Source organism: Acomys minous (genome assembly GCF_964271855.1).
Source record: "Acomys minous genome assembly, chromosome: 3".
Lineage (NCBI taxonomy): Eukaryota > Metazoa > Chordata > Mammalia > Rodentia > Muridae > Acomys > Acomys minous.
The window spans coordinates 27412408-27437140 of NC_140485.1; the positions used below are offsets into that span (position 1 = coordinate 27412408).

A 24733-nucleotide genomic window follows, 5' to 3' on the forward strand; every position below is an offset into this window, starting at 1 on the left:
CCGTCATGGATAACCCCGTTTCTTTCCATTTCCTACGTCCTCTTCTCCACACCAGTAGAAATAACACAGACAGCCGGAACATAACGTGGCATCTTTACTCGGACAGGGAGTGAGGGGCAAGTCCCGGGCAAGCAGAACGGGCCACTGTTAAATATGCAGACGTCCTGGGGATCTTGACTCATCTGCTGCGGATGGAGAGTTAATGCTTGCCATGGACGAGGGGTGGAGGGATTCGGATATCCTGTCCTCTCTCCAGACGCCGTTCACAGTCAATCAAATAGTTCACGCCGTCGATGACCAGCTGCACCAGCTCCACCTGAGGAACACTAATCCTTGATCTCTGGGCCCCACAATCTACCCGAGCTGAGACAGGATCTCACTATGTAGCCCTGGCTCGCCTGGGACTCACAGCGGTCCACCTGCCTCTGCTGTTATCAAAAGCACTTGCAACCTTGCCTGGGCTGAGTTCCTTTAGCACTGATCTCCCACCTCTGAAAACCTGTTTTCTCTCCCCTCCCCCACTGAGCCTGAACTTTGCTTCAGATTCTATTGCCTTCCTGAGGCTCGCTGGCCACTGTCTTATCTCAACTTCTCAACCTAATACCTAAGATCTCACCTCGGACTTGCCAAGCCGATCCAGATTAGAGATGTCAAAGACACTGCCTGTGGCAGCAGTGTCCACTCCTCCAGTCCCACGCTTTTGGAGTCTTAAGTTCTCCAGGATCTTTGGGAAACGGCTATCCTAGAGGCAAGATAGAGATCAGGGGCAGGTCAGTAGAGGCATAGACTGTCCCCGCCTTGCCTTTGGTTCTCTAGCCATGATCCAATATGACTGGCTCCTTTCAGAGTATCTCCTCCATCCCCATCCGAGCCCTCTTGTCCCTTACAACCCCTCTGTAGCCCCACATGTCCTTTACTTTGCTTAGCAGGGGCAGTTTGATATGCACTCCAGCGCGAAGCCCAGTGCCCAGGTTAGATGGACAGGTCAGGATGTATCCCAAACGCTCATTCCACATGAACTCCCAGCCTCGCTCCTGGATCAGCTTCTCCACCTGTGTCAACAGAGAGATTCTGTTGTGAAAAAAACAAACAAACCAGGGATGGATGTATCCCTCTTGGTTAGCCCCACAGACGCTCTAGAACTATGCCTACAGTATTCGAGGATGGATGAGTGACATGCTCTTTGTTGCTGCTAAACATTATTGTCTGTGGTGGTGCACGCCTTTAATCCCAGCACTCGGGAGGCAGAGGCAGGTAGATCACTGTGAGTTTGGGGCCAACCTGGTCTACAAAGCAAGTCCAGGATAGCCAAGGCTACACAGAGAAACCCTGTCTCAGGAAAAAAAATTATTGTCACTGTACATGCAAGGTGACTTTGGTGTAACATTATATGCATACGGATAAGATCGTGGACACACAGAGTGCTTGTGGAAGAACCTCAAGAGAATGATACATTAAGGGTGACCTACAAAATGGGCAGAGTGGTGAACAGGACAGAGACATGATAGGTTGTTCCAAGAGTTCTTCGTGCACCAATTATCTCTTTGACAAAGAGCAGAGGGTCCTTTTGGGCAGAAAACGAGACGCGAAGGTTTGTAACAGGAAGAGGCGAGAGAACCTACTCTCAGCTGTAGAAGGGACACGTGGTACAGCAGAGAGACATGAGGAAGTAGAGCAGCGAGGCCAGATGTAAGGGCACAGTGGAGAAGAGGGCGAACTCAGAGGGTATGCTTGTTCCCTTAGCCAGCCCGAGCACCGCTATGACTGCTAGAATTGAAGAGGCAGGCGTCTGCCAGAGCAATAGACGCAAAGACCGCTACCCAGTATAAACAAAGACGACGCTCTCTATAGCTCAGAGGGGATCACAAGCGTGGAGATTCTTACATGCTGAAGCCAACACGTATTGTAGAGCAATTACTTCGCCTGCGTTACTTCATTAATCCTCACAGTCTAAATTACAAGCAATCTTATTATCTCAACTTTATAGGCGAGGAAACTGAGTCATGTAATTAAAGAATATTTCACTACGTGCAGAGAACGTTACCATCCATTCCTTGCCAAAAATAGTATAAGCTCCCCAAGCTAGAGTCTAAGAGGGAAGCACTCTCTCTCTTTACAAGTCCAAAAATAAAACTGCAGGTACCAGAGGACACAATAAGGGTTAGATCTATGGCCGTTTCTAACAGAACTAAATCTAAAGGCTGCAGGTTCATCTCCCAAGGAAGTCCGCCATGTCAGCCGCCACCTTCCCCAGTCTCTCTAGCATTTTCTGCTTAAAGCCTCGACACAATGCTAGATAGAATCCAGAGCTAAGGCCCGCCATGGCTCAGAACTGGGTGATGTATTGGTCCAGGCTCAAACGTTCCCCTTAGCTGTACACCCCGCCTCACCCCAGCACTGGCTTGCCATGCCATTGGCTGTCTGCGTTACTTGGCAAAGACTATGCTTTATTTCCCTCCTTAGGTTACTCACATTCTTCCTGTTTTTGGAGTAGCTACATGCCTTGGGTTTCCAAGCATGACCCCGGTGTGTCACTATTGTTTCGGTCTGACTATAATGACCCCTTTCTACTATCACAAACAGCCTGGGAGGACTGACGAATGAGGTGGCCAATCCACCTATGCTGCTCTCTGGTTTCTCTCGCTTCCTCCCGCCTAGCTCACGTTGGACACCCTCTCCAACCTCTTTGAGGCCCCGGCAGAATCTTTCGAACACTCTCTTCATGTTGCCGCCTTTCTCCATTGAGATGACTCGCGTGTGGTCCTCCTCATTCACCCAGATCAAGAAACTCTTCTCATTGTTGTGCCTGAGGGCGGGAGGTGAAAGGATGAAGAGGCAAGACAAGAACTGGGGTGGATGGTGGGGGTGGGGGAGTGTGTGTGGGGGGAGGGGGGGAAGTGTGTGCATACAAGGGAAAGAAAGAAAGATCAGTCAGTCTCCTACCAGATTCCTCTAGCATCTGGCCAGTCTCGAGCCATTCCTGCTGCAGTCAGCAGTGGAGACACGGGCTTATCAAACAGAAAATGGTCCTGAGGAGAATAAAGGGATCGGACTGAAGAATCCTCCCAGTATCCTCTGGGATGTCTATCCTATCAGGGCCCAGCTTTTCCCTCTGCCTCTTTTCCATCTGCCCCACAACCTTGTTCCCCTGTCAAGGCCCCTCACATCAATAAGCTGCTGCTGTTCAGCCTCTGTCATCTCACTGAGCCTGTAGTATCGTCCAGCCAGGTCACCCTTCAGGCCACTCAGTGCATCCACCACAACGCGTTCTACCTCTCGCCGCTCTGCCCGAGTGCAGGCTGGAGGGAGGCTGAGCCCCCTGATGCTCCGCCCAGTTCTGACTCTTGAGGACAATACATACCTCTCATCAAAGTAGCCAGAACGGATCTGAGGAATAGGAGAAAAGCTTGTAAGCCACAGAAACACAGTGGCGGGGTGGGGGAGGGGGGCTCTTAGGGATTACGACACCTGCCCTGGAAGGAAGGACACACTGGACAGGCATGCTAACTGAAGAAGACATTATGGTCATGGTGGGGGGTGGTGTCTCCTGGGCCTTCTGAGGCCTGAGATTACAGGTGTGAGTCACTTTAAAAAAAGAAAATTCTTTCACAATTTTGTACTTTGATCATATTCTCCTTAATCCCATTATCGCTCTTATCCACTATGCCTTCCTATCTACTATTCTTCAAGCTATGTAATCCTCTCCCTTATCAGTATGGAAAGCTCTGGAAAGCTCAGCAGTATAGCCCCGAGTCAGGAAATAAGGTGTAATGATTGGAGGTCCACAAGGCTGCGCAAATGTCACATTTGGCTCACTTTACTGGCATCAAGGTCAGTGGTGTGCTTCATTGTTTGAGGGTCATATCCATTGTGTCGCTCTTGGATCACAGGGTTAAACAGTTCAGCAAATGTCTGAAAGGGAGTTCAGAGGAAGAGACGGTTATAAAGACGGCGCTCCTTCCTACACTTCAGTTGTGGGTTGATATCACTGGATAGACAAGTCAGTCTTGAGGGAACAGGCATGAGGGATCGTTATGGGGAAGGAACTGGGATTTTTGGGGAAGTGACTTGGGTCACCAGGGAGACTCTGAGGGGCCCCCCCCTACCTCATAGGTTTCCTCATCTCCAGCCACCATGCCCACAGTCTTGATGAAGGGGTGGCCGGGGTTGTCCACGCCAGTCTGGATGCACTGATCTAGTGTCCAACCAGTGGGTGTGGTCTTGTCGCAGAGCCGTGCATAGACTGCTGGGGTCAGGTGACTGGCCATGCAGTTGTTGTGCTTTCGGAGGTCTGGGTACTCAGCGCTGGGAAGGGGGTATCCAGTAACCATGGAGGGAGGGCACAGGAGACTAGACCTACTGATGTCAGCTGGGAGCTGTCCAGTGAGCCAGTCTGGCTTTGCTCCTTGGAAGGAGGGGAATTAGAGGTAGGCTAAACCTTGATAATCTCTTTAGGGATTTCCAGGGTCTTTTCTTTCCAAAGAGTTGTAGCTGCCTGTGGCTGCCTCAATTCCCTCATATGTACAGTTAATTTTTTTTTTTTTAGTGAGCACAACATTGGAGATGGGGGAGGGGAAGGCTCAGGAGAATTCAGGAGAACAAGGAGAATAGGTCAAGATAGAAAAAAAAAAAAGGTAGTTTCTAGTCGTCCAATAAGGGATTTGGGCAGTGGGTGAGCCTAGAATTCGCAAAGCCAAGCTGGCTTGGAGGCAGTGACATCGGGTGACAGGTCCTCAGACATGTTCTTCCCTTATGAATTTGGCCCTTCTCCTACACTGCTGAGATCTCCAGATTGTACAGAAATTCATCTTCGGGGCCCTGTCTGTTGCTCAGGTCATCCTCTATACCGCTCGGTTCCCATCACCACCTCTACCACCCCCAGCCCCCACCTCGTGTGTCTCAGGCTCTGATACCTCGGGGGATACAATCTCCTCCGTTCTCTGGCGGCTCGTACAGATTCCGGGCGGAGCAGAATCCCAGCGGCGGCGAGAGATCCAGCTCCAGCTAAAGCCAGGAGCCTGAGTCCCGGGCGGGCAGACAGCAGACGGGAGAAGGGACCAGCCATGGTTTGGGGATGCGGCTACTGGATTCAGAGCAGGATCTGGCGCAAGTCAGGATCTAGGAGGGAGGATGCAACCGGGTAGAAAGAGGGCCAGAGCTGGGTCCGAGGCTGAAGCCAAAATAGTGGGGGTCACGATGAAGGCTGAAGCTGAAGTGGCAGCCGGTGCCAACCAGGCTGCAGAAGAGGCGCAGCGAGCAAGCGGCTACCCAGAGCTGAGGGAGGCCCCAGCCGCAGTCTCCAGGGGTGGGGCTCACTCAGGCTCCGCCTTTCCGCCTGCCACCGCTCTAGGTGTGCGGGGGTGGGGTTGAGTAACACCAGCCAGGTAATTAGGAAGACCCGAAATTCACTTGCTGAGACTGGGGACAGAGGCCCACCAAGAATGGGGGTGGTCAGATTTCAGCACCAAGCAGAGGACAGCACCACGGGATTCCCAAACCTGAAACCCCCCTTCTCCCACGGCCCCTCCGTTTAATCTGAAACGCAATCCGTCTACTTTGTGGGTACCGGGGTGGGGGTGACATTGCCCAGCCTCTTCTCTGAATTCGATCTGCGTGCAATCTCTCCATTTTTCCCAGGAGAGGCAGCCGCAGGAAAACCACAGAATAAACAGACACAGGAGGAAAAGCTGAGAGAGCACAGGGGAGAAGACGCCAGCTGCCTCAAGGTCACCTTTTCCTAAGAACCAGGAAGAGGACTAGGGAACTCCCTGCTACACTATACTTTCCTAACAGGGTTGAGAAAAAGATTCCTAAAGAACCAGGCAACTGCTCTTGAACTAGCTCTTGTACCATCTGTGCTGCCCCCCCCATCACTGCCCCCCCCCCCAAGTCTTCAGCTTGGCTATTTCTTGCCTCCACTTCTCATGGGGCCCCTTAAAAAAATTTTTTTGGGTCTGTCCTCCTCTACCTTATCCCCTACTTAACCTTTGATCTTTTCTTTTTCTTCCTCTATCCCAGGCTTAAACCTGTTGGCTGGTCACAGGGCTCCTGAGTAGTGTCTGAAAGCTTGCCTACCTGTTGTTGGTCACTCTGGGAGCAGGGCTGGGGTTGGGCAGAGAATGGTGTTCCTTCTTCCTTCTTTCCCCTCTCCGCAGCTGGCAGTTCCTGGAGTGGAAGGGAATATAAAGACAGGAGAAGGGTGTGGTGAGATGACGGGGTGTGGAGTGGAACAGGCAGGCACAGGTCCTCCTGAGCCGCATGTGTTTCCTCGCCTGGCTCTCCAACGCAGTTTAATCTGGAGTTGTAAAGGCTGGTGGTGTCCAAGGGCTTAAGGTCATCAGGGAGTCGCTGCCTTCTTCTGATCCTCCCTCCCTCTCTCTCTCTCTCTCTCTCTCTCTCTCTCTCTCTCTCTCTCTCTCGTGAAGTGCACCTTCAGACTCAAGAGGCTTTGTTTCCACAGCTACCAGCAGGACTAGGTGCGACATGACTTTTAGTAGCGCGCATGGAGAGGGATGAAAGCCGGAGTTGAGCTAGGGACCTGAGGCTTAGGTGTGGAGGGCCAGCCAAGGCAGGGCAGGCATGTTAGCATTAATACGTCTTCCTTCAGCTTCCTGGCAGTCCAGAAGACAGGAAGATATTTGGAAGTCTTAAGAGAGTATTTGGAAAAGGAAATTACCCTTCATGGTCCCTGCTGGCCCCACTAACACATATTCCCTTCTTACTTGCAAGCCCCCATATCTCTCCTTTCTGACCTTCCTTATTTGTGGGTATCCTTAGAAGCTAGCCATTTCTTTTCTGGGGTCCATTACTTAAGCCCCTTCTCTTGATAAAAACAGTAGTTCTCAGAGACTAGATTGGAATCTGCTGTTGGAGCTTGCTCACTTTTGGAGAGACAAAAAAAAAAAAGTTACCTGTGCTGTGGGTGTTCATTATCCAGGTGAAGGAGGAGGTATGAGTAAGTAAGTAAATATAATTACTTGGGATGGCGTATACTTACCCAGATAAAAGGAGGAGGTAGCCGTCCAGAGCAGCGGGGCTGTTATTTGGCCGAGAAGCTGTTCAGCAGATAGGAGGTAGGGAGGGAGATGAGCAGAGAGAGAAATAAAGACAGCCAGAGTAGAGAAGTTATTCAAGTCTGGAAAACGCCTTTTGACGCGAAACAATAGCTCTGCTGAAAAGATTTATATACTGTGCATGTTTCTTATTCTTTGTAAGCCCCTGATAGGCATACAATATGTTTTTAGTCATTTTTTAAAAATTACCTTATGGCCGGGCGTGGTGGCGCACGCCTTTAATCCCAGCACTCGGGAGGCAGAGGCAGGCAGATCTCTGTGAGTTTGAGGCCAGCCTGATCTACAAAGCAAGTCCAGGACAGACAGGGCTACACAGAGAAACCCTGCCTTGAAAAAGCAAAAATAAAATAAAATAAAATAATAATAATAATATAATAAAATAAAAATTACCTTATGGGACTGAAGAGATGGCCCAGTGGCTGCTCTTTCAGAGGACTTGGATTCAGTTCCCAGCAAACACTTGATTGCCGACAACATGTCTCTAACTCAGTTCCAGGAGATCCAATGCCCTCTTCTCTCTCTCTCTCTCTCTCTCTCTCTCTCTCTCTCTCTCTCTCTCTCTTTTTGGAGCACCAGGGACACACAGAACCCAAGCATATAAGTAAAATACCCATACACATACAAAAAAGCATTCTATTGCATATGAGAAAGTATCAATATGTATAGTATTTTATTTCTGGTTAATAATTATTATTGTTAATATTTAGTGCCTTAAAGCACTTCACAATCACATGTGTATTATTTCACTGAGAATTAGATCACTCCAACAGGTGACCAGGAGCAGAGCACTTTCGGTGGGATCAATGGAGAAGTGTTACACTCAGGAGCTGCATGGTTGGAGTGGCAGAGAAGGTATAAAGCTGAGCATTAACTACCAGTGATAATTTGTAGATCTTGTCCTTAGAACCATCTTTAGCCATTCAGAGGGCCGGGGAGTGGGAAGTCAGTATGATAAGGCATCTAACTAGGAAAATTGCAAGGCCCCTAAAGTTACAAAGAACAAATAGGGAACTTCAAAATCCTGACCAGGGAAGCCTAAATAACAACTCAAGGACAACAGTAACACACACACACACACACACACACACACACACACACACACACGACAATGCTCTCATATGGTCAACATCTGTTTTGTTTGGATAAGAAATGTCCTTTACAGGATCATGAACTGGAGCTCGGTTAGTTACCAGCTGCTGGACCTTTGTGATGTGGTTGGATTCTGAGGGCTCTAATCAATGGGTTTATCCCAAAACGAGTTCATAACATGGCAACATTATTGGGACACGGGGAAAGGAAGGATGTAGGGCCTAGTTGGAGAAAGTAGGTCCCTATGGGCATGCCTCTGACAGTGCATCCTGACCTTTGCCCCTTCCTCCCTGTCTGCGTTCTATTAGCCAACATGCAAGTGACTGGGTAAAACCGCCACTGTTATTTTCTGTCTCTACTCATGGCCAAAGCAAAGGAGCTAAGGACCAAAACTTTTGAAACCCTGAGCCAAAATGAACCTCTTTCCCCATAAACTGCTTTTCTCCAGTACTTTGCCACAAGTAGCAGCAGTGTGTAAAATGAGTGTCTAGTCCCACGCTTACAAATAAGCACAGTGGGGGGCTGGGAGATGGCTCAGTGGTTAAGAGCACTGGGTGTTCTTCCAGAGGACCCAGGTTCAATTCCCAGCACTCACATGGCATTACTGTCTGTAACTCCAGTTCAGGGGATCCAACACCATCACACAGACATGCATACAGACAAGACACAGATGCACACAACATAAATAAATCTTAAAAAAAAAAATAAGTGCAGTGGAACCTCTGGGAAGTAAGGTGATTTCCCAAAGCTGCATGTTTTAAAGGGAAGAACAGGCTCCAAACCCAGCATTTCAGATTCAAAAGCTGGTGAGCAGAGAAGAAGCAAGGTGGTTGGAGAAAGAAATCAGATGTTCAGTTTGCCTTTTCCACCGTTTTCCTGTATCTCTCACGGCTTAGTCTTTTTTTCTTCCCCTTAGCTTTTCCTGTCTGCTTGTCTGCTTGCCGGTGTGTTTGTCTTCAGCATCCCTTTTCAGCTTGTTTACCTATATCACACTTAGTTTTGTTTTACAAAAACAAAAAACAAAAAACAAAACTCATTTTTTTCCCCTCAGGAAGGTCCAATGTCACAAACTTTGCCTCTTCGTCATGTATCTCCATTTGGTTGGTCTCACAGGTTAGCTAGCCTCCGTCTAGAGACCAAGGAGGTGGACAGGCAACGCAGTGGGAAATCAAGAGGCACAAGAGCATCAGGTTGCGTTTCCCCGTGCAGCCACAAGGAGCCACCCTCCCCTGCGCTGAGGCTCCGGCCAACGCAGCCTGACTGCTGCCGGTGCGCGCCCTCTGCGGATTGGCCGGACCGCAAAGAAGTCGCGCTTTGATTGGGCCGCTGTCAGGTGTCGCTGCCGGCAGGTTCGGCTGCGCGAGCGGAGGGAGGCGGGTGAGTGCGGGCCGGGGGCGGTGGGGGAGTGGCTGGGGCTGGGGGCGGTATCGGGGAGGGTGGGCTCGGCGAGGGGCTCGGGCCTGCGCTCGGGGCCGTGGGTAGTCCCGGGTGGGGACAGCTTCGGAGGGAGGCGCAGCCGGGAGGCCTCAATGTCAGCGTAGGGAGAGCGAGGCGGGGACGGCGGGGGCGGGCAGAGGCGAGTGCAGTCAGGATGGGAGGGCGGGATTCGTGACCGGGCGCCGAGAGAGAGGACGGCGGAGGGGGTCAGTGAGAGAAGAGACGACGGGTGTGGAGGGGTCTGCGGGAGAAATAAGGGGACCCCTGGGGGAGATGGAAGGCTTGCTAGGGGTAGGGCTGCGGACTCTGGGAGGAGGAGCGGGGATTGATTGCAGGGGAAGGGGCCGAGGTAGAGGGTCGTGCGCGAGAATCCGAGTAGCCGAGGGAAGGGGGATGACCGCGGGCGCCGGATGCTAGCAGCGTGAGGGAAGGGACTGGCTGGCCAGGGAGAGGGTCTGCTGAGGCATGGGTTACTGTGAAAAGGAGGCGAATCTCCAGGAGGGCTAGTGTGAGGGGAGAACAGCCCCCGGGCGTTATAGGGGATCATTAAGTGTTCATCATTAACGGAAAGATGCCACCAAGTGTACCCTGGAGGCTGTGGCAGGAGCATCCCGAGTTTAAGGCTATGCTGAGCCACATAGATTCTGTCTTAAAAAAAAAAAAGTATTAGCAAGTGTGATGACTCATGTGCAGGTTTGAAGTGTTGTTTACTTCTGGGAGTCACTGAGTGGGAGAATTGGCTGGATTCGTTGCATTAATTGATGCAGCGGTGCAGCAGTGTGAGGAGTAAGGTTAGTCAACGAAGAGCCGTTATCACAAAATGGGGAAGAGAAGGTAGGATGATTGAGCTGACAGAACAGGCAGCAGATGGTTGACTGGTGTCAGAATAAGGAATGTGTCGGAAACATTAAAGCTTGCCTTAGGAAAGAAGTGGGAAGCCGGCAGAGCGGCTCACGCCTGTAATCCCAACAACACTCAGGAGACCGAGGGAGGAGGATTGCCGTGAGTGTGCGGCCATCCAGAGCTCCAGAGTGAGAGCTTGCCCCAAAACAAAAAGAGAGATGCGAAGGGGTGAGGGTTTGCTTTTGAAGGTAGGAAACCCCAATATCGGTGGTGGTGACGCGAGGAGTTTCTGTGTTAGTTTTATTTACTATTGTTGGGCCTGCTCTCAAATGCAAGGTGATTCCAAGAAGTCAGAGACTATGCAAACCGCCCTCAACTCTTAAGAGCTAATGAAGTGACAGCTTGCCCTTGCCTTGTACCCTTCCCCAGACCTGAGTTAGTACAGGTACTCTCTAGAGAGCCTCTCTGTTCCTCTACCCTTTCCCTCTCTTCCTTCCGTGGTAAGACTGCCCTTTAGCCCAGTGTAGAATCTGCAGTTTTCTTATGCAACTAAATTTGGGGACAAGATGAAGGGGAAAGAGCACAGACACCAGGAAAGTGGTTTTGGGAACACCACATTAAAACCCCAGCTTCTCCCAGAAGCGCATCCACACGAAGCCTGGCTATTCCTGTCAGGCTTCTATTTTTGCTTTGTTAACTCTGAATTTGGACCTTCATCTGCCTTTACTCCATGTTTGTGAACGGACTGCCCCATCCTATGACTTCCCATTACAGGACTGTAATAGAATTCCCAGAACATGGCTGGATATTGTTTGAAACCAAAAAAACAGGGAAGACTTAAAGGGCAGCGGGGTGAAGGTACCTTAGACACTGGGAGGACTCCTGTTTCAGAAAAGGCACAAAGAGTGTCACAAAATTCAAATCGGGGAAGTTGTAAGATATCATTGGGAATGCCATGGTTTAGATCACTCAAAGGGAACTCAGAGACAAGGTCTGTCAGTCAGGAGGAGCGCATGTGTGCGAACTCCGCGCATAGCTGGAGTGCAGAACTGTAGAAGAATGTTCTGTCGTGTGGCGATTGAGCAATAGGCGTCAGATGATGAGGACGGGGAAGACTGAGGTCTATATAAAGGTCGTCTATAATTTTCTAGTCAAAGCTGCAGCCCTAGTTGTAAAATGGAGGCATTTTAAATTAAAATGAAGAGAGGAATTACTGAAGACTTTAAAGCTCTGTAAGAGTAGATTAATTTACTCAAGGGATTCTTGGCTTTGTTAGGGTTTCTGTGAACTTCCGGGAAACATGGAAAATGTCTGTTGAATGACCCCATTTTTTTAAAACAGTAATTAAATAGCCTTTATTGAGTTCTTTCTTTTGTATTTAAATAGAAAGCAACAGTCAAGTTTGTTTAGAGTGCGGGCATGTTTTCACAGAAGATTACCAATTGTTTATGGCAATCTTTTCATTACTTTATTATACAGAACAACTTATTTGATTGTGACAGGGGACAATCAAAAGAAAGGAATTGATTAGGATCTACTTTTTTCAGTCACTAGACTACATTATTTTTAGAAAATAATAAATGTTGCTCAAACCCTTACAACTCACTATTAGCGAGTATTAGCCCTTTGTGTATTTGCTTCATATCTTTTTGATCTTTGAAAATAGACATTTATATATAGGTAAGGCTTTATAGATATCACTAGAAACACCTAGAATCATTCTCTTTTTTTCTTCTAAGGTAACGCCACTGTTATAAATTTGGTGTCTTTTTGGACAATTTAAAAAATTATGTGTTTATCTTGTTTTGTTTTTGAGACAGGTCTCACTGTGTAATCTTGGCTGACCTGGAGCTCACAAAGTAGACCAGGACAGCCCTGAACTCACAGAGATCTCCCTGCTTCTGCCTCCCAAGTTGAGTGACTAGAGGCATGTGCCCGCATTCAGCCTACTTTTAAACTGCTTCTAACTGGGAGCTGGAAAGATGGCTTAGTAATTAAGAGCACTTGTTGTTCTTTCAAAGGCCCTGGCTTCTGTTCCAAGAATTCAGTGTTTTCTTCTGCCTCCATGGGCTCTGCACAAATGTGTCCAGGTAGAACACCCATACACATAAAACAGATACTTGAAAACCAACAGCAAAAAACAACAACAAACTTGTCCTAATTACAATTGGCAGTCATAAATAGCACATAATGTTTACTTATGCAAATGATCATGCTGTACACATACCTTGGCAGTTTTGTAGTTGGAAACTGTTGCATATGTATGTGGTCCCAGAGGTCAGAGGGCGACCTGTGGGAGTCAGTCTTCTCTTTCCACCATGTAGGGCCTAGGGTTCCAACTTAGATCATTAGGCGTGGCAGCAGGTACCTTCATCCGCTGATCCATCTCGCTGTCCCCCGTTGATTTTTAAAGTCCAGTATTAGTTTGGATTTCATATACTGCATCATATGTTTCCATTCTTCTCCTTATGGCATCTGGGTTGTTTTTAGTCTGAGATGGGAGAGGGAAGAATGTCTCTGTGAGTGTCCACTAGTGTAGGCCGAGTCTTCCCATGGCAGTCTGTCTGTCCACCTTGGTGCTGCCAACAGTTTGGGCTGGGAGATCTTGAGATAGCATATACATAGGATTTCTTGCAACATCGCTGCCATCTGCTCACTCGATACCGGTATAACACCTTTCCAGTTCTAATAGCCAGAAATGCCTCCCCTCACTGGAGGTTCCACTAACACTCTAGTGTATGCATGCAGAAGTGGAACTGCCAGCTCGTGCTGATCCAGATTGGTAAGATACTCTTAGCCGTGCGGCCTTAGGTAGGACTTTACTCAATGTAGCCGCTGCTCTAAAGGGCCTTGTCCTAGGCCAGCATTGGCTTTGTAGTCCTAGAGGAGAGTGGGTGGACTACTGAGATTCTAGTTCGTGAATGGATTGAAAAACTACTGGGTGGATGCTTATATCTCAATGTCCCCAGCCAGCACCAGACTTGTGTCCTTGAACTGATCCTCAAGATTTGGATATCTGTCCTTTAAGGTGGTGGGGGGAGGGGGAGAGGATGTGCGGATGTTAACATTCCGAGACAACGCTCAGGATGGAAGGCGTCCTCAATAGATGCTTGTTGAGTTAATCCAGGTAGTAGTGAAGATAGAGCTCAAAGGCAAAAGCTTCCGAGTTGTTGCAGCCCTCTGCTCTTGACTTGATCCCTTGGCTCCAGGAGTGTTGTGGGGGAGGTGGAGAGAGCTGGGAGTATTGTGGGATGGATCCAGAGTTTGAAATAAATGTCCCTCTGACCTTCTCTTGGTAGGAATCAACAGCAGCCTTCACTGAAGAAGTGCCTCTTCTGCTTGCTGCCCGGAGTTAACATTGTTTCCTGCTGGCAGAATCAGGGACATGCCAGCACTGTAAGGCTTAATCTCCTGGTCTTCTCACCAGTTCTCGGCGAGGGTGGGATAAACAAGGAAGAAAAAGCATCCTTGCTTTGTTCTTACTCCTCTTTAGTCATGTCAAGTCATGTACAGATTCCTTTCTTGTTGGTCCTTGCCATGGCTTTATTTCTGTTCCCTCTGTACCCTTTGTAGCTCTCTCTCGCTGTCTAGTTCCCTGTACCCTATCCCTACCCACTGTAAGGATGCTTGGTTCTAAGCTGATAGGGTACCCCCTTCTGCAGAGCGGGATGAGTGGGTGTTCCGGCGGGGATGTGGTCATTGACGGCCAATGAGGACGAGAGCTCTGCTACGGCCCACTTCTTCCTTGGAGCTGGAGATGAGGGCTTGGGCACCTGTGGAATAGGCATGAGGACGGAAGAGAGTGACACTGAGCTCCTTGAGGATGAGGAGGATGAAGTGGTAAGTCTAGGGTAAGGGACATAGCTTGGTGTTGGGGCCCCCACCCCACAGCACTGAGGTCCTATGGGACGGAGACAGCTCTGTTCTTGGCAAGCACAGACTCCCTGTTGTAAACAGGCTGCATGCTGGCCAGGGCAGGGGTAGTAGAGAGATCGGCCAGTTGCCTCTCTGAGGCCCCTGCTCAACTGTTCCTCCTGTTGTCACCGCTGCTTCTTCTTTTGAAGAAGCACTTTCCCCACAGTGTTTCTTCTGTGGTAGGTGTCCTTTATCTCTCAGCGCCAAAGTCCTGACAAGAAACTGCCCTAGAAAGATGTGACGGTGTTGGAGGTGACATAGGTGGGGATCTGGAGTTCCTGATAGCACTTCTTTTCTGTAGCCTCCAGAACCTCAAATTATTGTTGGCATCTGTGCCATGACCAAGAAATCCAAGTCCAAGCCAATGACCCAGATCCTAGAGCGACTCTGCAGATTTGACTACCTGACTGTTGTCATCCTGGGCGAAGACGTGATCCTCAATGAGCCTGTGGAGAACTGGCCGTCCTGCCACTGTCTTATTTCCTTCCACTCCAAAGGTTGGGGTCTGAGAAGGACAAATAGGGATGGGGATGGGGTTCTTATTGTCACATCGGTGAGAAGCTGCCAGCCTCTCAGCACCCAGGAGAGCAGTGGAGGGGAGTTTGCCTCTGTGTCAGGGTTTGCTGGGTGTGGTTTAAAGCCACTACTCTAGCTGCACAGGACGACTGTAAGACACTTAGGTCTCAGATAGGATTGGATTTCTGGGAGGAGCCTACTTGTAAGTGGACTCATTGCCCCTGATGGATATCCCAGGCTGGAGGAGGTGGGGCCTGCGTTAAGTGTGTGGAGGAGCTCAGTGGCAGCTGTGGCTCTAACATGTCACAGTCTCTCCTGTTCCTCACCTTGCCTCTTTCAATGTCTTTGGTCTCTCCATTTCCCCGCCTCCGTCACAGGCTTTCCTCTGGACAAAGCTGTTGCTTACTCCAAGCTTCGAAACCCCTTCCTTATCAATGACTTGGCCATGCAGTATTACATACAAGACAGGTATAGCTTCCTCTGGACCAGAGGGGAGGGGGACTCTGAAATGCCCATTTTAGGGAGTCTCATCTGGGAAGCACAGGTTTCATTTTTTTTTGTACCATATCCTGTTGAGCTCTGGTTCCTGTAAATAAGATTCCTAGCCTCTCCCTTTAGTCACCCCCACCTTTCCTACATGGCTAATTTATTTGCGGGTGACAGGAGGGAGGTGTACCGGATCCTGCAGGAGGAGGGTATTGATCTGCCGAGATACGCTGTGCTCAACCGTGACCCCGCCTGTCCTGAGGGTGAGTCCTTGGCTGTGTCTGTTCATTCCCTGCCTTGATTTTCATGGCTTAGCCCAGTATTTGTCCTTTAAACATCTCCTGTGTACATAACTGTGTGGGCCTTTGACTATTGGACTACAGGTGGAGTCGTGGGTCTTCACACAGAGCCTTTGAACTGCTATAGAGATATCATATCTAAACACCATATATAAGCATTGGCGTGTCTGTGCTAGGACACGGTCACAGCATTTTAAAGGTTATATAGGTTAAAACCCCAGGGAAATAGGAGCTGGAAATACTCTACAACCTTAGGCCCTACGGGTGATCACACACCCATCTTTCAGAGTGCAACCTGATAGAAGGTGAAGACCAGGTGGAAGTGAATGGAGCTGTGTTCCCCAAGCCCTTTGTGGAGAAGCCAGTGAGTGCGGAGGACCACAACGTCTACATCTACTACCCCAGCTCAGCCGGAGGAGGGAGCCAGCGCCTCTTCCGCAAGGTGGGGCATCAGAGAGCCGAAGGGCAAAGTGGAATTGCTGGCAAAGCCCGGAGATGGAGGCAGTATTGTTCCCCCTTTCTTTCCTCTTAAAGATTGGTAGCCGGAGCAGCGTTTACTCTCCTGAGAGCAGTGTCCGGAAGACAGGATCATATATCTACGAGGAGTTCATGCCAACAGACGGCACAGATGTTAAGGTTATGGTGGATACAGAGATTTACGATGTCATAATCACCTGGGTGGGAATGAGGTTCTTGGGAAGTATGTGTGGATGGGATCTTAGAAAACAAAATGGGGTTTCAACCGGCTTTCATGGTCACATGAAGATAATGAGATGTAGACAGTCTAATTTTCACTGTCAGAGCAAGAGCAGGGTACCCTGCTTTCTACATTACATATTAGTTAATTTTACATTAACCAATGATTTACATCGGTAAATCATTAGTTAATAAGGACTAGACCTTATTACCAGAGTCCTAAGGAGAAACCTTTGTAATATCACTGGAATAATATTTAGTACCAGAAGTATCAGTCTCTGTATTGTTTTTAAATTGTCTTATTACATTTTGTGTGTGTGTGTGTGTGTGTGTGTATGTGTGTGTGTGTGTGTGTACTATAGCATGCATGTGGAGTCAGAGGACAACTTGGAGGAAATCACTTCTCTCCTTCATCCATATGAATCTTGGAGATCAAACTCAAGCCATCAGGCTCATCAGCACCCGTCTTTACCTGCTGAGCTATCTCACTGAGCCCAGTCTTTATATTCTTAATGTCCGGACGGGTTTTTGTTTGTCTTATCTTTGTTTTAAGACTATGTTGCTCTGGCTGACCTAGACCTTACTGTGTAGACCAGGTTGGCATTGAACTCACGAAGTGCTGGGATTACAGGCAGATGCTGCCACTGTGGGCTGTGCAGAGTTTTGTGTTTTATGCTGGAGTAGTCTACAGACCTAGTGCTCATACTGTCTTCTCACACACAGGGTGAGCTGTGGCATACTCAGTGATGCTATGTACCCGCAGGTGTACACAGTGGGGCCAGACTATGCCCATGCTGAAGCTAGAAAATCTCCAGCTTTGGATGGGAAGGTCGAGCGAGACAGTGAGGGCAAAGAGGTTCGCTATCCCGTTATGTTGACCGCCATGGAGAAGCTGGTAGCCAGGAAGGTCTGCGTGGCTTTCAAGGTATGGTTGGGCGCATGGGGCTGTGGGATGAAGGAAAGAAATGGGAGCAGGCTCTGGGAGCTGTCGCTGAGTCTCGCCTATTTTGCTTTTGCAGCAAACAGTTTGTGGATTTGACCTTCTTCGTGCCAACGGTCACTCCTTTGTGTGCGATGTCAATGGCTTTAGCTTTGTCAAGAACTCGATGAAATACTATGATGATTGTGCTAAGATTCTGGGGTAAGAGACACAGTGGTCTGGACATGGGGAAGAGGGTTCTGGAGCTTTCTCTTCATAAACTGGGTGTGGTGGTCTGTGCAGTGGAAGCAGGAGAATTAGAAGTGCAGGGTCCTCGTCAGCTGCAGAGCAAGTCTGAAACTATCCTGGGATACAGGAGACTGTCTATAAATAAATACATAAAGCTTATGCTTTACTTTAAATATCTTAAAAACGATTCAAAAGTCAAAAAAGAAAAAGGAGACAGGATGTCTCAACCCCTTGCTGCCTCAACACCGCATTCCTCAGAGATGATCGCTGCTAACGGTTTTAGCTGTAGCAGATTGTCTTTCTCTCCCATGTGTAAATAACTATATTTAGTTTACTGACTGATAATACTATGACTTTGCTTTTAAAATAGTATTTAATACCTAAACCATTCAGAAAACACAAGGAATGATAAATATAGTGAGCATCCATGCATAAGGTAGTTCTTTTTTTTTTTTTTAAGATTTTATTTATTATGTATACAGTGTTCTGCCTGCATGTACCAGATCTCATTAGAGATGGTTATGAGCCACCATGTGGTTGCTGGGAATTGAACTTAGGACCTTTGGATGAGCAGTCAGTACTCTTAACCTCTGAGCTATCTCTCCAGCCTCATAAGGTAGTTCTAATCAAGCACTGTCTAACTTAAGAAATATACCATTAAGCCAGATGTGGTGGTGCACACCTTTAATCCCAGCACCTAGGATCCAGAGGCAGGCAAATCTCCGAATTCCAGACCAGCCTGGTCTACACCATGAACTTCAGGACAGTCAAAGCTACATTGTGAGATCTATATCAAGGAAGGAAGAAAAGACAATTAAGGTGTGGAAGATGGCTCAAAGGATAAAGTGCATGCTACAAAATCTTGCAATGTGAATTTGATCCCTGGAACCTATGTAAGGGTGGGAGGAAAGAACAGACTCCACAAATTTGTCTTCTGACCTCTACACATGTGCCATAACACATGTACCCACATACATATCTTACACACTTATGCACACAATAATTAAGGGGGAGAAAAACCTACACTATTAAGAGTTGGGCTAAGGCCAGAGAGATGCCTCCAGAGGTCCTGAGTTCAATACCCAGCAACCACATGGTGGCTTACAACCATTTGTAATGTGATCAGATGCCCTCTTCTGGTGTGCAGGTGTACATGCAGATAGAGCCCTGCATACATAATAATAAAATAAATCTAGAAAGAAAGAGAAAGAAAGAGAGTTGGGCTAGGTGTGTCATGCCTGTGATCCCAGAACTCAGGAGGCAGAGGCAGGCAGATTTCTGTGAGTTCTAGGACAGCTTGGTCTACACAGTGAGTTCCAGGACAGCCAGGCTATGTAGAGAGACCCTATCTTAAAAGTAAACAAAAACAAAAAAAGCAAAACAATAGCAACAACAACAAAAGAGAGTTTTTTTAAAAAGGGTTAGGTATCATGGTGTACTAGAGAGGCTAAGGTAGGATGGTTGCCACAAGTTTGAGGCTAGCTTAGGCTTCAGAATAAGACTATCTTAGAACAAAGCAAAAGAAAGTAATGCTATGGCAGTGCACACATATAATTCTAGCATTCAGGAGACTGAGACAGGAGAGTTTCAAGTCTGAGGCAAGCCTGTGCTACATAGCAAGACCCTGTCTAAAAAAAGCTGAAGCCATATCTCAGTAGAATGCTTGCTTGAAGTCCTGGGTTCAATCCCAGCACCTCACAAAAGCAAGGACAGTACATACTTGAATGCCAGCATTTAGGAGGTGAAGGCAGTGTGGGGCCAGAGAAGAAATCAGAAGTTTAAATTCAAGGTTGAGAACACGGCTCAGCAATGTGCTTGCAGATCCCTAGCACTCATGTAAAAAGTCGGGGTAGCTGATAAGCCCAGCATAAGGAGACAAAGACAAGACAGTTTGAGGCCAGCCTGAGCTACATGTGAAGTTAGGCCGGGTGTGGTGGCGCACACCTTTAATCCCAGCACTCGGGAGGCAGAGGCAGGCAGATCGCTGTGAGTTCAAGGACAGCCTGGTCTACAAAGGGAGTCCAGGATAGCCAAGGCTACACAGAGAAACCCTGTCTCGAAAAACCAAAAAAAAAAAAAAAAAAAAGTGAAGTCAGCCAGCAGTGGTGGCGCACACCTTTAATCCCAGCACTCAGGAAGCAGAAGCAGATGGATCTCTGTGAGTTCGAGGCCAGACTGGTCTACAAAGTGAGTCCAGGACAGCCAAGGCTACATAGAGGAACCCTGTCTCGAAAAACCAAAAACCAAAACAAACAAAGAATATATGATGTCAGGCCAGGCATGGTGGCACACACCTTTAACCCCAGCACTTGGGAGGCAGACATAAGTGAATCTCTGTGAGTTCAAGGCCCGCCTGGTCGACAAAGCTAGTCCAGGACAGCCAAGGCTACACAGAGAAACCTTGTCTCAAACAAAAACAAAAACAAAAACAAAAACAAAACAAAACAAAAAACCAACCAAACAAAAAACCCAAATACCATGGCCATACATTTATTTCTGTCTTAAATTTCCAAATGTTTATTTGGACAAATGTTTGTGCATGTGAGCTTCTGACGTATAATTGTTCATTCATTTTCATTCAGCTTGGTTATGTTTCTCCTTCTAGGAACACCATTATGCGGGAGCTTGCCCCACAGTTCCAGATACCGTGGTCCATCCCCACAGAAGCTGAGGACATTCCCATTGTCCCTACAACATCTGGCACTATGTAAGCAAAGGTTAAAATTCTGTTGTGACCTGCATAAAATTTGGGATTCCTTTAAGCCAGATCAGTTCCTTCCTGACCCTGTGCTGTCTGACTAGTAGAGCCTGGACCAGTTAAAGTCCCTTTAGCTCCACCTCTGTGTCCAACCTCAGATCTCTGTTCCTTTGTTCTTTGATGTCTCAAGTAGACCATGGATGATAGGAGGTAAGTTGAGGTTTGGGGTGGGAGAATGGCTCTGAGGACACTCCCAATCTTAGGATGGAACTCCGTTGTGTCATTGCAATTATCCGTCATGGAGATCGAACTCCAAAGCAGAAGATGAAGATGGAAGTGACACACCCAAGGTAGGAAGAATGTCCTAATTTAGATGGAGCGTTCTTTCTGAGGGAGAGTGGATGGAGCACAGTTCCCAGAAGGTCTGATTTATCTTACTTTTTACTTCTTCAGGTTTTTTGCTCTGTTTGAAAAACATGGTGGATATAAGACAGGAAAATTAAAACTTAAGCGACCGGAGCAGCTCCAGGTAAGGTGATGGATCTGGCCAGGAGCCCTAGTCTAAGAAGAAAAAGAAGGTGTGGGATTGACAGGGATGAGCAGAACAGTGGCGACCCTCCTGTTCCCCCATCCCCTTGGTCCCCTCTAGGAGGTGCTGGACATTACGAGGCTGCTGCTGGCTGAGCTGGAGAAGGAGCCAGGAGCTGAGATTGAGGAGAAGACTGGGAAGCTACAGCAGCTGAAGTCTGTGCTGGAGATGTGAGAGAGGGGCCAGCAGCGTGGGGGTGGGGTGCAGAGGGCAGTGGGGAGCGACTACCGTGACCTGAGGTGCTGCCGCCTGCTGCTCCCTGCAGGTATGGTCACTTCTCAGGTATTAACCGGAAGGTGCAGTTGACTTACTACCCCCATGGAGTGAAAGCTTCCAGTGAGGGACAAGGTGAACAGCCCTTTGCTTTTTCATTACCGTTAATTACCACTTTCTTCTCCCTCCTCCTGCCCTCCTCTCCTCCCTCCTCCTCCTTTTACTCTCCTTTTCTCCCCACTTCCTCCTCCTCCTCCTCTTCTACTTTAAGTTTTTAAAGTTACCTTCATTTATTTAGCAGGGTGTAGTGGGGGCAGGCGCACGGGCCACTGGGCAGTTGTGGGTTAGAGGACGACCGTGAGGGCCATTTCTTTCTTTCTGCCATGTTGCTCCTAGGGTGGCTAAGCACATGCCTTTACCAGCTGAGCCATCTCACCACCTCCCCCCCCCAATATAGAGTCTTGCTATGTAAGCCAGGCTTACCTCAAATTCCCAGCAGTCCTCCCCCCCCCCCCCCCCCCCAGTCTCCCAAGAGCCAGGATTACAGGCAGGTGTCACTTACCTGGTTTTCAGATCTCTTATTCTTGACCTTGCAGATGGTCTGTCCCTGTAGTTACCTATGTTGTCAGAAGCTCTAATGTTTAGATGCTGCCACCATTATCCGTAGATACAGCTTACCTACTGTGCCTCCTTCCCTCAGATCTGCAGAGAGAGGCCCTGGCACCGTCTCTCTTGCTGGTGCTGAAGTGGGGTGGAGAGCTGACACCTGATGGCCGTGTTCAGGCCGAGGAGCTGGGGCGCGCTTTCCGCTGTATGTACCCAGGAGGCCAGGGTAAGTGTTGGCGAGTGAGTACCCAGCCAGGTTAGGATGAAATAGTTAGAGTGAGGGAGCAGGCGTTGGAGGAGCAGATGCTATGAGGATACTAAAGGGAAATTTAATATTTGTTCCCTCAAATGGCTTTTGTAACGGTCTATGCTTGGAATGTCACTTTCCTCAAGGTGACTATGCTGGCTTCCCTGGCTGCGGGCTGCTTCGTCTCCATAGCACTTTCCGTCATGACCTCAAGATCTACGCATCTGACGAGGGCCGTGTCCAGATGACGGCTGCTGCCTTTGCGAAGGTAAACCCTACTGTGCTTCCTCTGCCCCAGCACCCTGTAGGTGGAGGACTGGGTGGGAAAGGTAAGCTGCTGCATACCAGTTCAGAGAAGTCTGCGCGCAGTCCCGTTCTGAACTACTGAGAGAAGTCGGCCTCTGCCGGCTAGCTCTCCATTCCGTGTCTGTGGCTCTCTAGGCTGGGATACCAGCCAGAAAGAGAAGCTTCTAGAGCTTGTGCTTTCCTTTCAGGGCCTCTTAGCTCTTGAAGGGGAGCTTACCCCGATTCTGGTACAAATGGTGAAGAGCGCCAACATGAATGGCCTGCTGGACAGCGACAGTGACTCCCTGAGCAGCTGCCAGCACCGCGTGAAGGCTCGGCTGCACCACATCCTGCAGCAGGACGCTCCCTTTGGCCCTGAGGACTATGACCAGGTCACGCTCCTCTCCTCCCCGTGCCGCAGCTACCCTACAGCCCAGTTCCTGACATTCTAAATAATCACACCTATTACATGCCAGGCATTATTTTAGGATATTTATCTGCAGTATTTTGTTTATTCCTTACAGCAACCCTGTGGGGTAAGTTCATGTCCACAGTTTTCATTATCTACAAGCTCAAAAATGAAAAGTATATTTTTATAAGTTTGGCATCAGGGTTCATTTGGCAGCCAGACTTATCACAAGACTATTTAGAATCTTTATTTATCTCACTCTGTAACTATCACACATTTTGCTACATAAACATTAATGTGTTTGATTGTCCCCTAAGCCCATGAGAGGTATCATATGCCTTTTGGCTTATGCGTGCTATTCATTCTTGTAATCTTAAAAAAAAAAAGTTTAGTTTCAAAACAGCTTGACCTTTGGATCTTGGGGTTGGAGGTCTGTTTTGGTGATCTATGCAAAAACTGCTTCTGGGACTATAACTTAGAACAGCCAGCTCACTGCCTCACAGTCTTGGGCTCAACTGGCCTTTGCTGGTTTTTCCTAAAGTTGTGGTCCAGTTTTAGCTGGGGCTGGAACAATCTGGAGGTTTGACTAGAATTCTGGGAGGGCTGGTTCTCTCCTTCACACTCTCTCTGTAATTGCAGGACCTGTCCTCTTAAAATCTTTGGTCATGTGATATGCCTGTTTCAGTTTCCCAAGGTGAAGCCTAGGATTCACCCAAAGCAGCTCTCCCAGTTTTCTTTTCTTTCTTTCTTTCTTTTTTTTTTTTTAATTTAAAAAATTTTTTTGAGGCAGGTTATTGCTATAGAGCCCAGTTTGGTCTTGAGCTTGCAGTGACACTGCTGCCTCTGTCTCCTGACTTTGAAGCTTCCTAGCTTTCTGAAAGCAGGGGCCCAGAATTAGCACTACACATGGTTGTTATTTTATATCGGTGAAGCAGTCACAAGGCCAGCCTTGATTCACAGAAAGGGAGAGAGACAAAGAATCAATGGGCCCCTTTAATCTTGCCCTACCCCTCTCCCATGTTATAGATGAGGAAGCACAGGCTCTAAAGAGCTTAAGCAGCCTTTTCAAGATGATGCGGGTGGTCAGGACCTCAGGAGTCTGACTCTGGAGGCCAGGCTGTTTGGTGCTAGAATCCTGTTTAATCCGAGCTGCCTGTTAGTGTTGATCACAACAGTTGCCGTTGCCCAGTGCAATCTTCTTTTATCCTGTGTGTCTGGGTTTTTGTTGTTATTGTTGGTTTGGTTTTTTTTTTTTTTAACTCTCCCACACTCATTTTAATAGATTCTTTTTTTAAAAAATAATAACACATTTTTATTGAAAATTAAAAATAATTCCTATTACATCTCATTTTCTATCCCATCCCATGCATCCTCCCATTCCTCCCTCCCTCCCACTTTCACCCCAATCCCCCTTCCCTATGACGGTGGCTGTGGGGGACCTCCTCCCCCTGAATATGGTGCTAGGGTATCAAGTCTTTTCTTGGTAGTCCGCTATCCTTCCTCCGAGTGCCATTGGGCCTCCCCAACAAAGGGACATGGCCAAATATAGGGCACCAGAGATCCTGTGAAAGTCAGTCCCCAGTCTCCACTTAGCTGTGGAGAATGTTCTGTCCCTTGGCTAGATCTGGGTAGGGGTTTGATGATGACTGCCCGTTTTGTCCATGGTTGGTGCCTTAGATCAAGCAGAACCCCTGGGCTCAGATCTAGCCATCATAAGATTCTTTTTTTTTTTAAAGTGTGAAAAAAAAATTTTTTTATATGAATGAGTGTTTTGCCTGCGTGTATATATGTGCACCCCATATATGTGCCCATAGAGGTCAGAAGAGGGTGTTAGAGCCCCCAAAACTGGAGTTACAGACAATTGTGAGCTGCCACATGGGTGCTCTGGAAGAGCAGAAGTACTTTTAACAGTGGAGCCATTTCTCTGGTCCCTCTGCCAAGTTCTTGAATGACTTACTAAGGGGCAAACTTGTTCCTGTATTTCCCATCCAGTGTTCACTGTCAAACACAGAAAACCCAGGGCAGCATCAGATCCCAGGACCATGTGGTTGCTGGGAACTGAACTCAGAACCTCTGGGAAGAGCAGACAGTGCTCTTAACTGCTGAGCCATCTCTCCAGCTCCCCCCCCCCTTTTTTTTTTCCTTTTTCTGAGACAGGGTCTCT

The 24733-nt window shown here is 48.2% G+C and overlaps 2 protein-coding genes across 22 annotated transcripts in view; one reads left to right on the forward strand and one right to left on the reverse strand.

Moving 5' to 3' along the window:
• Window positions 1-76: 76 nt before the first annotated feature.
• CKMT1B (creatine kinase, mitochondrial 1B) lies at window positions 77-6300 on the reverse strand. 2 transcript variants are annotated; one of them, XM_084774324.1, is made up of 10 exons: window positions 6076-6300; window positions 4914-5118; window positions 4107-4305; window positions 3817-3912; window positions 3166-3387; window positions 2944-3029; window positions 2683-2806; window positions 918-1052; window positions 617-742; window positions 77-316 (listed from the first exon to the last, which is right to left on the reverse strand). In XM_084774324.1, the coding sequence occupies exons 2-10, from the start codon at window positions 5063-5065 to the stop codon at window positions 200-202; spliced, it is 1257 nt and encodes a 418-aa protein (XP_084630450.1). In that variant the 5' UTR covers window positions 5066-5118; window positions 6076-6300; the 3' UTR covers window positions 77-199. The 2 variants fall into 2 exon arrangements, with proteins under 2 accessions (XP_084630450.1, XP_084630449.1); XM_084774323.1 differs by lacking the exon at window positions 6076-6300 and having other exon boundaries at window positions 4914-5290.
• A 3091-nt stretch (window positions 6301-9391) lies between these two features.
• The window catches only part of PPIP5K1 (diphosphoinositol pentakisphosphate kinase 1), a 46058-nt gene continuing 30716 nt past the window's right edge, over window positions 9392-24733 (forward strand). For 4 of the 20 annotated variants that reach the window (XM_084774278.1, XM_084774279.1, XM_084774282.1 and 1 more), the window contains exons 1-18: window positions 9400-9539; window positions 13742-13838; window positions 14105-14282; window positions 14659-14854; window positions 15251-15341; window positions 15537-15622; window positions 15946-16100; window positions 16193-16294; window positions 17118-17279; window positions 17374-17495; window positions 20128-20229; window positions 20484-20570; window positions 20674-20749; window positions 20870-20979; window positions 21075-21157; window positions 21723-21854; window positions 22022-22143; window positions 22370-22552. In XM_084774278.1, coding sequence (XP_084630404.1) covers window positions 14133-14282; window positions 14659-14854; window positions 15251-15341; window positions 15537-15622; window positions 15946-16100; window positions 16193-16294; window positions 17118-17279; window positions 17374-17495; window positions 20128-20229; window positions 20484-20570; window positions 20674-20749; window positions 20870-20979; window positions 21075-21157; window positions 21723-21854; window positions 22022-22143; window positions 22370-22552 — 1959 coding nt within the window. In that variant the 5' untranslated portion in view covers window positions 9400-9539; window positions 13742-13838; window positions 14105-14132. The other 16 variants (XM_084774276.1, XM_084774295.1, XM_084774277.1 and 13 more) reach the window with 12 other exon arrangements.